Source organism: Scyliorhinus torazame, chromosome 22 (genome assembly GCF_047496885.1).
Source record: "Scyliorhinus torazame isolate Kashiwa2021f chromosome 22, sScyTor2.1, whole genome shotgun sequence".
Lineage (NCBI taxonomy): Eukaryota > Metazoa > Chordata > Chondrichthyes > Carcharhiniformes > Scyliorhinidae > Scyliorhinus > Scyliorhinus torazame.
Window position 1 is genome coordinate 53,017,052 of NC_092728.1, and position 15,041 is coordinate 53,032,092.

The window sequence follows — 15,041 nt, forward strand, 5'->3', positions numbered from 1 at the left end:
TAGGACATAGGTCAGAGGTAGGTTCTTTACGCAAAGAGTAGTGAGGCCGTGGAATGCACTACCTGCTACAGTAGTGAACTCGCCAACATTGAGGGCATTTAAAAGTTTATTGGATAAACATATGGATGATAATGGCATAGTGTAGGTTAGATGGCTTTTGTTTCGGTGCAACATCGTGGGCCGAAGGGCCTGTACTGCGCTGTCTTGTTCTATGTTCTATGTTCTATTCATGTATTTGTCAAGATGCCCCTTAAATGTCACTATCGTCCCTGCTTCCACCACCTCCTCCGGTAGCGAGTTCCAGGCACCCACTACCCTCTGTGTAAAAAACTTGCCTCGTACATCTACTCTAAACCTTGCCCCTCTCACCTTAAACCTATGCCCCCTAGTAATTGACCCCCTCTACCCTGGGGAAAAGCCTCTGACTATCCACTCGGTCTATGCCCCTCATAATTTTGTAGACCTCTATCAGGTCGTCCCTCAACCTCCGCCATTCCAGTGAGAACAAACCGAGTTTATTCAACCGCTCCTCATAGCTAATGCCCTCCATACCAGGCAACATTCTGGTAGATCTCTTCTGCACCCTCTCTAAAGCCTCCACATCCTTCTGGTAGTGTGGCCACCAGAATTGAACACTATACTCCAAGTGTGGCCTAACTAAGGTTCTATACAGCTGCAACATGACTTGCCAATTCTTATACTCAATGCCCCGGCCAATGAAGGCAAGCATGCTGTATGCCTTCTTGACTACCTTCACCTTTGTTGCCCCTTTCAGTGACCTGTAGACCTGTACACCTAGATCTCTCTGACTTTCAATACTCTTGGGGGTTCTACCATTCACTGTATATTCCCTAACTGCATTAGACCTTCCAAAATGCATTACCTCACCTTTGTCCGGATTAAACTCCATCTGCCACTACTCCGCCCAAATCTCCAAACAATCCTGCTGTATCCTCTGACAGTCCTCATCACTATCTGCAATTCCACCAACCTTTGTGTCGTCTGCAAACTTACTAATCAGACCAGTTACATTTTCCTCCAAATCATTTATATATACTACAAACAGCAAAGGTCCCAGCACTGATCCCTGTGGAACACCACTGGTCACAGCCCTCCAATTAGAAAAGCATCCTTCCATTGCTACTCTCTGCCTTCTATGAGCTAGCCAGTTCTGTATCCACCTTGCCAGCTCACCCCTGATCCCGTGTGACTTCACCTTTTGTACCAGTCTACCATGAGGGACCTTGTCAAAGGCCTTACTGAAGTCCATATAGACAACATCCACTGCTCTACCTGCATCAATCATCTCTGTGACCTCCTCGAAAAACTCTATCAAGTTAGTGAGACACGACCTCCCCCTCACTAAACCATGCTGCCTCTCACTAATACGTCCATTTGCTTCCAAATGGGAGTAGATCCTGTCTCGAAGAATTCTCTCCAGTAATTTCCCTACCACTGAAGTAAGGCTCACCAGCCTGTAGTTCCCTGGATTATCCTTGCTCCCCTTCTTAAACAGAGGAACAACTTTGGCTATTCTCCAGTCCTCCGGAACATCACCTGAAGACAGTGAGGATCCAAAGATTTCTGTCAAGGCCTCAGCAATTTCCTCTCCAGCCTCCTTCAGCATTCTGGGGTAGATCCCATCAGGCCCTGGGGACTTATCTACCTTAATATTTTTTAAGACGCCCAACACCTCGTCTTTTTGGATCTCAATGTGACCCAGGCTATCTACACACCCTTCTCCAGACTCAACATCTACCAATTCCTTCTCTTTAGTGAATACTGATGCGAAGTATTCATTTAGTACCTCGCCCATTTCCTCTGGCTCCACACATAGATTCCCTTGCCTATCCTTCAATGGGCCAACCCTTTCCCTGGCTACCCTCTTGCTTTTTATGTACGTGTAAAAAGCCTTGGGATTTTCCTTAACCCTATTTGCCAATGACTTTTCGTGACCCCTTCTAGCCCTCCTGACTCCTTGCTTAAGTTCCTTCCTACTTTCTTTATATTCCATACAGGCTCCGTCTGTTCCCAGCCTTTTAGCCCTGACAAATGCCTCCCTTTTCTTTATGACGATGCCTACAATATCTCTCGTTATCCAAAGTTCCCGAAATTTTCCGTATTTATCCTTCTTCCTCACAGGAACATGCTGGTCCTGAATTCCTTTCAACTGACACTTGAAAGCCTCCCACATGTCAGATGTTGATTTGCCCTCAAACATCCGCCCCCAATCTAGGTTCTTCAGTTCCCACCTAATATTGTTAAAATTAGCCTTCCCCCAATTCAGCACATTCACCCTAGGACCACTCTTATCCTTGCCCACCAGCACTTTAAAACTTACTGAATTGTGGTCACTTTTCCCGAAATGCTCCCCTACTGAAACTTCTAACACCTGGCCGGGCTCATTCCCCAATACCAGGTCCAGTACCGCCCCTTCCCTAGTTGGACTGTCTACATATTGTTTTAAGAAGCCCTCCTGGATGCTCCTTACAAACTCTGCCCCGTCTAAGACCCTGGCACTAAGTGAGTCCCAGTCAATATTGGGGAAGTTGAAGTCTTCCATCACCACAACCCGTTGTTTTTACTCTTTTCCACAATCTGTCTACCTATCTGCTCCTCTATCTCCTGCTGGCTGTTGGGAGGCCTGTAGTAAACCCCCAACATTGTGACTGCACCCTTCTTATTCCTGATCTCTACCCATATAGCCTCACTGCCCTCTGAGGTGTCCTCCCGTAGTACAGCTGTGATATCCTGCCTAACCAGTAGCGCAACTCCGTCACCCCTTTTACATCCCCCTCTATCCCACCTGAAACATCTAAATCCTGGAACGTTTAGCTGCCAATCCTGCCCATCCCTCAACTAGGTCTCTGTAATGGCAACAACATCATAGTTCCAAGTACTAATCCAAGCTCTAAGTTCATCTGCCTTACCTGTAATACTTCTTGCATTAAAACATATGCACTTCAGGCCACCAGACCCGCTGTGTTCAGCAACTTCTCCCTGTCTGCTCTGCCTCAGAGCCACACTGTCCCTATTCCCTAGTTCTCCCTCAATGCTCTCACCTTCTGACCTATTGCTTCCGTGCCCACTCCCCTTCCATCCTAGTTTCAACATTTCCGTTTGAGAACAAATATAAAAAACGGGGATTTGTGATCATTGGTCCTGTTCCAACTCGGTCAAACTGTGGGAGAAAATTAAAGAAAAGAAGTCAGAGTATTATTTCTATTTATTGCTGTGAAACAGCAAGTTAAAGAGCAATTAATTATTCCGAACTAATAAATTTTCCTTATCAATTAGCTGTCACTGTTCAAATATAGATAGGTATTGTATACTTTTAAGAAAACTTTTTTTACACTGCAGACACAATGAATTGTGAACCTCTAGAGTAATAAACAGTATGTTCTTACCTGTTGGTGAATTCCTGTCAGTCCGTCAACTAATGCATGCAGGGCAGGTACAGATCTTTCCGAGATATCTGCGGGTAAGTGATATTGGGAATGGTTTGTGTGCAATGCATTCAGAGTTCAAAGTGACCCAGCGATTGATTATTAATATATTGTCTGGTTTGACAAATATACTCAACATGTTAGAGCAAGTCTGCCTTTTCCAAGAGACAGAAGTCCCCCTTATCTCCATCTTTTGATTTGTATCCCTGAAACTGAAATTTAAAGAAAACTAAAAGGCTAATGCCCAAAGCTGCAAGGATAAGTGTTGGGGAGAAATCAAAGTAATTCAAGAAGAACTGATTGGACGAGACTGCGATTGAGCTTTCAAAGGGTGCAAGGATTACGGAGGAGGAAAAGTAGTGGAGGATAAGGTGCTCAATGGTGCTGAGCATGCCGAAAGGAGACCAAATAGGAAATAGTGGGAAAGCCCATATGGAGGAAGGAAGGTCACATAGGTTGACATATTTGGAGAAGAAAGGAAGGTTTAGTTGGAGCATTGACTGTCCTTGTGTAGGTTTAACAGAGAGATAAGAAAGTCCGAGAGAGAAAAAGGGATTGTGGACTAGAAGATCATTTTAAACCATCATCATCCTCTACTCCAGCTGATTTGTTTGCCCTCGATGCTGCCATTGAGCAGCTGAAATGAGTCCACTCTTCCAACTCTGACGCCCCTCATCTTCGTGAGCACAAGTGAAAGAGAAAGCAGGAGAAAATTCCACCCAAGGTATCATTTCTGCTGGACGTAACTCTCTCTGATTTCCCTCTCTAGGCTGTGGTACAAGCGCTGCGTTTGCACTTGGCCGCCTATGTGACTTGGACGTGGGTCGTTCGCAGATCCTGGACCTGGAGGAAGCAACACACATGGTGAGTCGGTGCGCTCCTCGCTTATACCCGCAAACAGACATCCGCTGATGAGGTGCAATGTTTTGAGATGTCCTCAGGAAATGCTTGTCAGGCAGCATCTGTTATGGGGGAAACTGAGTTAGTGGCCGGGAATTTTCAGACAAGGCTGGGGTTCCGTGTCTCGGCCAAAAGTGGATTTGATCACACTTTGGCGGTGACGGGATGCAGAGCCGCATTTTTACTGACGAGAGACAAATAAATGGCCGCCACCAGGGCTGTCATTCTATTCACTACAACGATAACCCCCTCCCCCACCAAGAGGGCTGACAGCTCAGCTGCCTCAGCAGTGCCACTGCTAATAGTGGTCAATATTGGGACTGTACTGGAGGAGGAAGATGCACCAATGGCTATGTGCCCTCAGAGTTAGATTAAGGGAGGCTGCGGGTGCTGGATGCATTCAGGCAGGCCACTGCGAAGGGGGTGGGGGCTGGCCACTTAAGGCATCTGGCACCAATGCCATCACTGGCTATTGCATCTTTGAGGGGCAAAGAATGCCCAAAAGAGAGGCCCACTCATGGAACATGCTAGAGCTTAAACGGCTGCCTCCCCTTGTGGCAGTGCCCCCCCCCCCCCCCCCTCCACTGTTGGTAAGATCTCGACCAATGTGGCAAGTGGCTCTTAATTGGCCACTGAAATGGCTCAATTGGGTTCCAGGCCGAGGGGCTGTTTACTATTGTTTCTGCCACTGGCAGGAATGGCATGGTGATGGGAAGGCATTGAGCACACCATCTGATATCTTCCATGTACATTTTGCCAACTTTCCTGCCCCCAAGCCCATCACCAATGGCCAATGAATGGTTTTTCATCAGAATTGGAAACGTTTAGAGATATAACAGTTCTTAAGCAAAAACTGAGGTGAAAGTGAAGAAAAGGCAAAAGGGAGGATCTGAGACGTGGTGGAAGGCAGTAATGATGAGGAAAAAAGGAATTGGTGATGGAGAACAAGTAAAGAAGAAACAAGCTTCATCACAAAAGATGTGATAGAGCCACTGTAAATAACAGCAAAACCATCATTCAGCACCCGCTTTCTGACAACATGCAAGCAATGTTCACGAGCTGACATTGTTGAAGTCAGTGCTGAGTCTGGAATATTGTAAAATGCCTGACTGAAAGGTGGGATCAGTTCCTCGAGTTTTTGTTAGGATTCACTGCTACAGTGCAGGAGGCTGAACACACCGATGGGTCAGAGTGGGGGTGGGGCAGCGAATTAAAATAGTGAGTGACCAGAAGCTCATGATGGCAAAGGGGTCAACCGGTTTGTTTTTGGTTCCCCCAAAGTAGAGGAAACCAGCTTGGGAGCAACAAAAACAGCATATTAAATTCATAGAAGCACAGGTAAATTGCTGTTTCGCCTGGAAGAGTGTTTGTGGGCAGGCATTGAATTTCCTGCGCTGGCCTGGAAAGGTGCTGTGGGAAGTGGAGTGGGTGTTAAAGGTGATCCGTAGAATCCCTACACTGCAGAAGGAGGCCATTCAGCCCATCGAGTCTGCACCGACCGTCTGAAAGAGTACCCTACTTCGGCGCACTCCCCCGCAACCCCACCTAACCTGCGCATCTTTGGACACTAAGGGGCAATTTAGCATGGCCAATCCACTTAATCTGCACATCTTTGGACTGTGGGAGGAAGCCGGAGCACCCGGAGGAAACTCACGCAGTCACCCAAAGCCGGAATTGAACCTGGGCCCCTGATGCTGTGAGGCAGTAGTGCTAACCACCATGCCACCATGCCGTGATTGAAGAGTGGACGGGTCTGTCGCAGAGGTCCAGCGTTGGAAGCAGTTCAGAGAAGGTTTACGAAACTAATACTAGGATTAGGCAGGTTGTCTTTTGAGGAAAGATTGGACAGGCTGGGCTTGTATCCATTGGAGTTCAGAAGAGTAAGAGGTGACTTCATTGAAACATACAAGATCCTGAGGGGCCTTGATAGGGACTTGTGGGAGAATCTAGAACTAGGGATCGCTGTTTAAAAATAAGGGCTCGCCCATTTGAAACAGGGATGAGGAGAATTTCTTTCTCTGAGGATCATGAATCTTTGGAACTCTCCACCTCAAAAGGTGGTAGAAGCCGAGTCCTTGAATATTTTTCAGACAGATAGATAGATTCTTGAGAAGCAAGAGCGGGTTGGGGCAGAAGGGGTGGTGGTGATAGGTTATTGGGGTAGGCAGGAATGGAGAGTTGAGGTTACAATCAAATCAGCCATGATCTTATTGAATGGCAGAGCGGGCTCGAGGGGCCGAGTGGCCTACTCCCGTTCCCAATACGTATGCTCGTATGTTCAGAATGCTGAAAGTTGAGGGGTGGAAGTGTTCCGTGGTGGCAGCATGCTGAAACCGGTGGGAGATAATCTTGCTGAACGTGAGGACAAGGGAAACCCGATTGAGGCACTGAAAAGGAGGGGAAGAAGCGAGAGCAGATGTGTGAAGAAGGAAGAGGCTTCTCTTCACTTGCCCCATTACTGCTCCTTTTTGCCTTGCACCATCATCCCTTTTGTCAATTAATCAGCCTTCCACCTTCCAACCCTCATGCCTTTCCATAGTATCTGCTTAAAACCTGCTGGAAAGCCATCGACCTGATATGTTGCTCTGTTTGTTTGCCTGACTTCCCAAGTGTTTTGAGCATTCTCCTATCTTTTAATTTCCAATTTCTAGCATATTTAGATTTTTGGTTTGAAGTTGTTTTCATGAAATTAAACAATTGATGAGAATGGAAAGAGGATTCTCCACCCACCCATGGTCATCCCACTCATTATGGTTTACATTAAGGGCTTTCCCAGATCATTTGCATTTATCTCCTGCCCAGGGGCCAAGCTGCACGTCTATGCGTTGAAGAACGATGTTCTTGCTCCAGAGAGAGCGCAGCGAAGGATTATCAGTCTGATTCCTGGGATGGATACATGAGGAGAGATTGAGTCGGTTCGGATTGTATTCACTGGAGTTCAGAAGAATGAGGGGAGATCTCATAGAAACCTATAAAATTCTAACAGGTCCAGACAGGGTAGATGCAGGAAGGATGTTCCCGATGGTGGGGTGCCCAGAACCAGGGGTCACAGTCTGAGGATACAAGGTGACCATTTAGGCCAGAGATGAGGAGAAATTTCTTCACCTGGGGAGTGGTGAGCCGGTGGAATTCGTTACCACAGAAAGCAGTTGAGGCCAAAACAGTTTTCAAGAAGCAGTTAGGTTGAGCACTTGGGGCTAAGGAGATCAAAGAATATGATGGGGGGGGTGCGGGGGGGGGGGGGTAGGATCAGGCTATTGAGTTGGATGACCACCCGTGGTCAGAATGAATGGCGGAGCGGGCTCGAAGGGCCGAATGGCCTCTACCTCCTATTTTCTATGTTCCTATGCGGCATGAACAGATTCTTCCACCAATTCACAAAATCTACGTTCATTATTCGATAACAAGGCCAAGAAGAGGAAAGCTTAATCCCTTTGTGGTTGATGCAGAATGTGGAACTTGAAAGCTCAATACCGATTAAATCACATAACACTTCTCTGACTATATAGTTCGGTGAGTAATAGATGGTGTTCCTGAGGAATACAAGGTAGACCAGGTTTTAGTGCAATATCAAAATACGATCTGTCGCCCCTGAATAAACTGGCCGACAATATCTTTCCAATCCTTGTGTAGATTTTTAAAAATTGGTATCTGTTTCTTAAGTGCTAAGATATGCTTTTAATAACCCAAGTTCTGTCAGGTGTTGATCATTGCTTTGTTGGCAATATATTGTGACTATAGATTTTTTATTTTTTGGTAGCCAGGCATGCAAAACAGCACTGTAAAACAAATTGCTGAACAATAATAAATGGGTCTGAGGGAATCCAGCAATAGTTAGGCTTGACAGGTAAAGGCAGATGGTAAATAGGGCTGGAAGGTAACATTAAGAGGTGGCCATTCAGCCCCTTAACCTTTTTCTGCCCTTCGATGAGATAATGGCTGATCTACGCATTGGCCCGGATTTTCGAGGTTGGGAGTAACATTCGGAATCTGCAATTTTCCTGACCTTGCGATCCCGTCTCCATCCTGGAGGAGCCCGCCTGCCCCATTTTGGCATCGGGGAGGTGGGAACGGGCTGGAGGCGGCCCCACATCCTCACAAGGCTGGCTGGAGGCAGAAATGGACTCAGAGGCAAGAGGTAGACCAGTGCAGATTGTGACGGCCGTCTTCATGGGCGAGAGCATCAAAACAATAAATAAAGCAATAGAAATCCAGTTTTCCACCTCCCACCCCCTCATATCCACCTCCACCCTCACTCTCCCCCATGCATTCATCCAAGTGTTCATGTCTGGTCCTGCTTTAAACCATTGCAATGCCTTCAAATACCCATAGAACTATTAAAATTTTAAAAATAGCATAATATCCATTGGGAAAAAGCACTTCTCCATCGAAAGCCCTGCCATCTATGAGCTATAGGCGACACAGATACATATTAGATAGCGTCATTTCCTAATGGATTGTGTTTAATGATGAAACGCTCACCCAGCCTCCTGGTCACAGTTCACAACATCACCCACCAGACATGTATCAGGAGGTCTTCGCGATAATGACTGCCTCTGTGAAACTGAACTCTGTGGTATTATCAGGTATTACGGTACCTGAGAGGCTGAAGTACCATTGGTTAAACCAAGGGTTTTACTATTGGCTGTAGAGTATGGTAGCTCCGCCCCGATAGGCGGGGTTTAAGAACTCGTACCGTCCCAGCAGCCCTCATTCTGTACCTGAGCAGCTGGGGAATACTTCTAGCTTATTAAAGCCTTCAATTGTACTACAGCCTCGTTTTAGTCGTTATTGATCGTGCATCAATTTAATAAGCTAGATTTAAGTAGAAAGGATGGACCTCCGAATCAAGCCGGAGTGTCTGCAACTCAGTCCCCACGCGGCGAACTCAGCGGCGATCTTTAAGCACTGGCTGGCGTGTTTTAAAGGCTACCTGGATACGGCTGAAGGCACACCCTCGGGGGAGCAGAAACTACACATCCTGCACTCAAGGGTAAGCCCAGAGATCTACACCCTCATCGAGGAGGCGGAAGACTTTGATGCAGCAATCAAACTTTTAAAAGGACACTATATTCGCCCAGTAAACCATGTCTACGCTCGGCACCTGCTTGCAACAAGACGACAAACACCCGGGTAATCATTGGAGGAATTTTACCGCGTGCTACTGGTGCTGGGCAGAAGCTGTGGCTGCCCGCAAGTTTCGGCGAGTGAGCCCACGAAATTCCTAGTCCGGGACGCCTTTGTAGCAGGTATGAGTTCTTCACTAATCCGTCAGCGCCTTTTAGAAAAAGACACCCTGGGACTTAGAGAGGCACGGGCCCTTGCAGGGTCCATGGACGTGGCCTCCAGGAACGCACAAGCGTACGTGCCCGACCACACGGCGGCCCCCTGGGCAGCGTGGAATCCCGCAGCGGCCGACCCAGAAACCTTCCTCGTTTCCCCGCAGGCCTGCGCAGTAAGGCGGCCTGCCAACCCCGATGGGCCCCGCTGTTTCTTTTGTGGGCAGGAAAAGCACCCCCACCAGCACTGCCCGGCCCGCACATCCATCTGCAAGGGATGCGGCAAAAAGGGCCATTTCGTGGGGGTCTGCCAGGCACGAGCGGTGGCCGCGGTCTCCAGCGGCGATCCGGACTCCCACAGCGAACTTCTCCACGGGCCCCGTGCGGCCAGCCATCTTGTCCCTCGGACACCACGCTGGAAGGATGGGCGCCACCATTTTGTGCACCCCCGGCCACCATGTGCGACCAATGGGAGACGCCATCCTGGATGGGGCTCCAGGACCTCAGCTCGGCCGACCACGCACTGCCTGACCAAAATCCACAACTACTGCGTCTGGCCTTGGTGACTCTGGACCAAACTCGACCTCGAACACTCTCAACAGCAACGACGACTGTCTTCATCAACGGCCACAAGACGTCCTGCCTGATCGACTCTGGGAGCATGGAGAGCTTTATACACCCCAATACAGTAAGGCGCTGTTCCCTCCTTATCCACCCTGTTAATCAAAGAATCTCACTGGCCTCCGGTTCCCACTCAGTGGAGATAAAGGGGTTCTGTCTAGCAAACCTCACAGTCCAGGGAAGAGAATTCTAAAATTTCCGCCTCTATGTCCTTCCCCACCTCTGCGCGGCTACACTCCTGGGTTTAGGCTTTCAGTGTAACCTGCAAAGTCTGACCTTCCACTTCGGCGGCCCTATACCCCACCTTACTGTCTGCGGCCCCGCGACCCTTAAGGTCGACCCGCCTTCCCTGTTTGCGAACCCCACCCCGGATTGCAAACCCGTCGCCAGGAGCAGACGGTACAATGCCCAGGACCGCAACCACCGTCATCAAGGCCCTCCGTAGTATCTTTACGCTGTTCGGTTTCCCCGCTTACATACACAGTGATAGGGGGTCCTCCTTTATGAGCGACAAACTGCGTCAATTCCTGCTCACCCAGGGCATCGCCTCGAGCAGGACGACCAGTTACAACCCCCGGGGAAACGGACAGGTAGAGAGGAAGAACGGAACGGTCTGGAAGACCGTTCTCCTGGCCCTACGGTCCAGGAACCTCCCAGTCTCCCGCTGGCAAGAAGTCCTCCCGGAGGCCCTCCACTCCATCCGGTCACTGCTTTGTACGACCACCAATCAGACACCTCACGAACGTCTCCTTGTCTTTCCCAGGAAGTCCACCTCCGGGACCTCGCTCCCGACTTAGCTGCCAACCTGGACCCATCCTGCTCCGAAAACACGTGCGGGCGCACAAGTCGGACCCGTTGGTCGAGAGAGTCCATCTGCTACACGCTTACCCCCAATACGCCTACGTGGCATTCCCTGACGGCCGACAAGATACGGACTCCCTATGGGATCTGGCGCCCGCCAGGACCCCACGTACATCCCAGCTACCAGTCCCATCCCCCCTCCACCGCAGCATCTTACAGGAGGATCAGTCCTCCCGCCGCATTTGCCTAGGCCCCCCACCCACCGACGCCCCCTACAGGCGCCCCCTCCCCGGGTCAGCCGTTTTTCCCACCAACGCCGTCTAGGGGTGATGAAGCTGCCATGGAGGCCGAAGCCACGCGCCCGGAATCGCAGACGCCCAAGCCCCCACTGGAGTCACCACCGAGGCTCAGACGCTCACAGAGGACGCCCATGGCACCCGACCGACTGATTGCAACATTTTAACTGATCTGTAAATATTAAACACTGAATGTACATGTCTGCCATACTTGTAAATAATCATTAAACACTGAAGAAGGTATCACGGTACCTCCATAACTGATTATACCATGTTGTTACATTTTGTAGTTGCTGACCACCACCCCTGCCGGACTCTTTTTTAACAGGGGGTGAATGTGGTATTATCAGGTATTACGGTACCTGAGAGGCTGAAGTACCATTGGTTAAACCTAGGAGTTTTACCATTGGCTGTAGAGGATGGTAGCTTCGCCCCGATAGGCGGGGGAAAAGAACTCGTACCGTCCCAGCAGCCCTCATTCTGTACCTGAGCTGCTGGGGAATACTTCTAGCTTATTAAAGCCTTCAGTTGTACTACAGCCTCGTTTTAGTAGTTATTGATCGTGCATCAAACTCCATGGTGGTTCTGTCCATCTTTAAAAGAGTGCCGGCAACTTTAAACAGATGGCAAGGAGGTCATAACCCGCCCCGTGTCCTGTGCCGGTGAAAATAGCCAGCACCGGGAATGGAGGTGGAATTTCTGGATCCGGGACCTGGCTGCCATTTTGATCTGGTCCTGCCTCCAATCTGGTCTTGATTGGGATCGTGAAAATTCTACTCCGCAACTCCATTTACTTAATTTGTTGCACATCCTTCGATAGCCTTCCCAATAAAAATCTGACCGCCTCGGCCTTGAAAAAGATTCGGTTGAACCAGCGTCCTTGACCCAATACTAAATGGGGTGTAGAAGAGGTGTGAAATAGTGTTTCCTATTATTACTCCAAAGATGTCCCTGCTTGAATTTTAAGATTATGCCCCCTGGTTCTGGATCTCCCCTGCCTGCTAAAGAAAATATCTTCTATACTCTGAACAAAATGGAGGAAATCCCAAATTCTGAATGTTGCCAGTGAACTCGCCCACTATCAACCCTTGATCTGGGAGTTTCCTCTCCATTGTGTTTACCAGTATGGGTTTCTACACCTTCCAATGGAATATTTGCTAATGGGTGGGCCAACTGGTTATATAAATGGGCATAATATTTATTTTTGTCAGCTCAGTCCAAAGATGTGCAGGTCAGGTGGATTGGCCCTGCTAAATTGCCCCTTCGGGTGGGGTTTCAGGAATAGGAGGGGGGATTGTGCTTAGGTCGGGTGGTCTTTCAAAGGGTCGGTGCAGACTCGATGGGACGAATGGCCTCCTTCTGCGCTGTAGGGATTCTTTGATTCTTTGATTCGATTACTGCCTTGCAGAATAACGTTCACACATTATGAGGGAAAGTGTTTGGAATTAATGGTAAAATTGATACAATCAGACTCATTGATTGGGAATTGGATGCTGTTGTGGCAACTATGCTAAAGCTCGTTTTAAACATTCACTTGTGATAAATTTAATAGTCGGTTGACTTAAAGAAGATTATAATTTCTAATCATGCAAGATCTATTAAGTTTATATTGGAGATGAGCTTTCTCATGTTTTATTTATCTCTTTCTCTTCATGTCTTCGGCTAAATCGGCAAGTTAGCTGATGGGTTGCTTGCTTCTTTCAGTCGCTGTCACTGATTCTGGCATTTCAATCCATCAGGAAGCAGAAAACAGGTAGTGGGCTAAGCGTTGTACTGAGTAAAGTTGATGACCCGCGAGTTTCAACTCGGGGACTTGCCAAAAAGGCAGCGGGACGGTGCCTCAAATTATGGAGATATGACTCCTTCTGACCCTCATAATAAAAGATTTGAGGTGTTTCACGTGGGCATAATCAGACAAGGTTTGACGCATGGGGAGATATTAGAGTGGGTTGGTCGAAAAGTAGATTTTAAGTGTCTTAAAGGAGGGGAGAGGGAGGCACAGAGTTGGAGAGGGTTAGAGGAGAAATTCCAGAACCTGGGGATTAGATAGCCAAAGGAACAGCCATGGATGGTGGAGCAAAGGCAATAGAGATGCTTAAAAGGCCACAACTGGAGGAATGTAGCTGAGGGCTCCCGCTGGCAGTTATTGTTCTTTTTAAAGAATGCTGACTGACTTATCTTATTTTAATTTTCTGTTCATTATTTGTAGGAAAAAGGAAATCATTAAATGATGCAGATTAGCACATTTCCAGCGATTGGTGGAACTTTAATCATGCAAAGGATTTTCTTAGATATTCTGCTTTCTTCCTGTTTCACTCTAAGAAGAGCAGATGCTGGACATGCTCAGAAGATCAGGCAGTATTTTCGTGGTAGATGATAGGAGGAGGCGATTCTGTGAGGTTGACCGTCCTTGGCCTGACCAGGGGAGGCCGCCGAAGTATTTTCAGCCTTCATTGGTCGCTAGTGGGCTTCAATTGGCCTGTGAGTGGCAGGGCCAACCTCCACCTTTTTTGCCACTGGTAAAACGCCAGCAGTGGCGGCAACAGGCACTCCACCACCTACTACCTCTGCCATCCCACCCAATTTGTCAGCCTCGCCCAGCTCCCAACGAATTCCCATTTACCCTGTGAAATCCAAGACAGTGTTTCTCTGTGTTTTTAATGTGTCTCTAGACTTGTGTTGGGCGCTCTGGATCCGTGGAACACATACAGGTCACCAACACTTGAAATAGTGCAACACTATTTTATTGAGTCATTAACTGTTTAACATACTCTCACTGTGGGCTAACATGATACTAGCTTTAACTAAAGACCTTTGCCTTGCCCTAACCAGTCGATGCACTCAGCACATGGTGAATGTCTGTGCTGCAGGCTGTGAGCTCTGTCCTACTAGCAAACTGCAGCGCGAATGAGCGGGAACTCTGATGCCCCCTGTCTTTATAGTGCGTGTGCTCTAACTGGCGATTGGCTGCGGTGTTGTGTGTGTTGATTGGTCCCACTGTGTGTCCATCAGTGTGTGTGTATGCACCATGATATACTGGTGTATATTATGACATCCCCCCTTCTATAAAAGAATGTACATGTGTGGCAATAAATAGTGCATGGTGAGAATGTCCCTAACTACGTGTGTGCGAAAGACATTTTTACAGGACTATGTACATGAGAACTAAGCTATTTACATGGGAAGGTGCCTGGTGCAGAAAAACAGTATGCAACAATAATAACGAGATGAACACTATGTACAAACCATGTAAACGATCAAACGGAAGAACAGAACAATTCAGAAAGTCTATAAGTCCACAAAGTTCACAAATTAAGTCTCTGAGGTGGGCGACGAATTCTGGTTGACCGTCAGGGTGGCACAACACTCATCATCTGGATCGATGCTGTATAGCAACAGCGGCTGGTGTCTTTGCTTCGGGGACACCCTGTTTTTTGTCACGATACCGACTCGAAAAGGCGCCTTCGGGTCCTCGGTGTCACTGCTGTGTGGGAGGTCCGCATCGGACTCGGTGACCGTGGGTTGAATTGCCCGGACATTCCTGCGAGGCTGGCTGAAGCGATATGAATTGGCAGGCTGAGCTGCTCGGCATAAGGCAGCATAGTGGCCAAGTCTGCCACGTCTTAGGCATTGTCGAGATTTGGCAGGGCATTGCCGTTTTAAATGGGCGGAGCCACAGTTGCCGCACGTTGTAGCGT

At 48.3% G+C, this 15,041-nt stretch overlaps 1 protein-coding gene across 1 annotated transcript in view; it reads left to right on the top strand.

The window, feature by feature from the left end:
• LOC140399089 (fibronectin type III domain containing protein 3C1-like) overlaps window positions 1-15,041 on the top strand; it is a 133,157-nt gene that overhangs the window by 96,622 nt on the left and 21,494 nt on the right. The window contains exon 4 of the mRNA XM_072488220.1: window positions 4,216-4,310. Coding sequence (XP_072344321.1) covers window positions 4,216-4,310 — 95 coding nt within the window. The remainder of the gene's footprint in view (window positions 1-4,215; window positions 4,311-15,041) is intronic.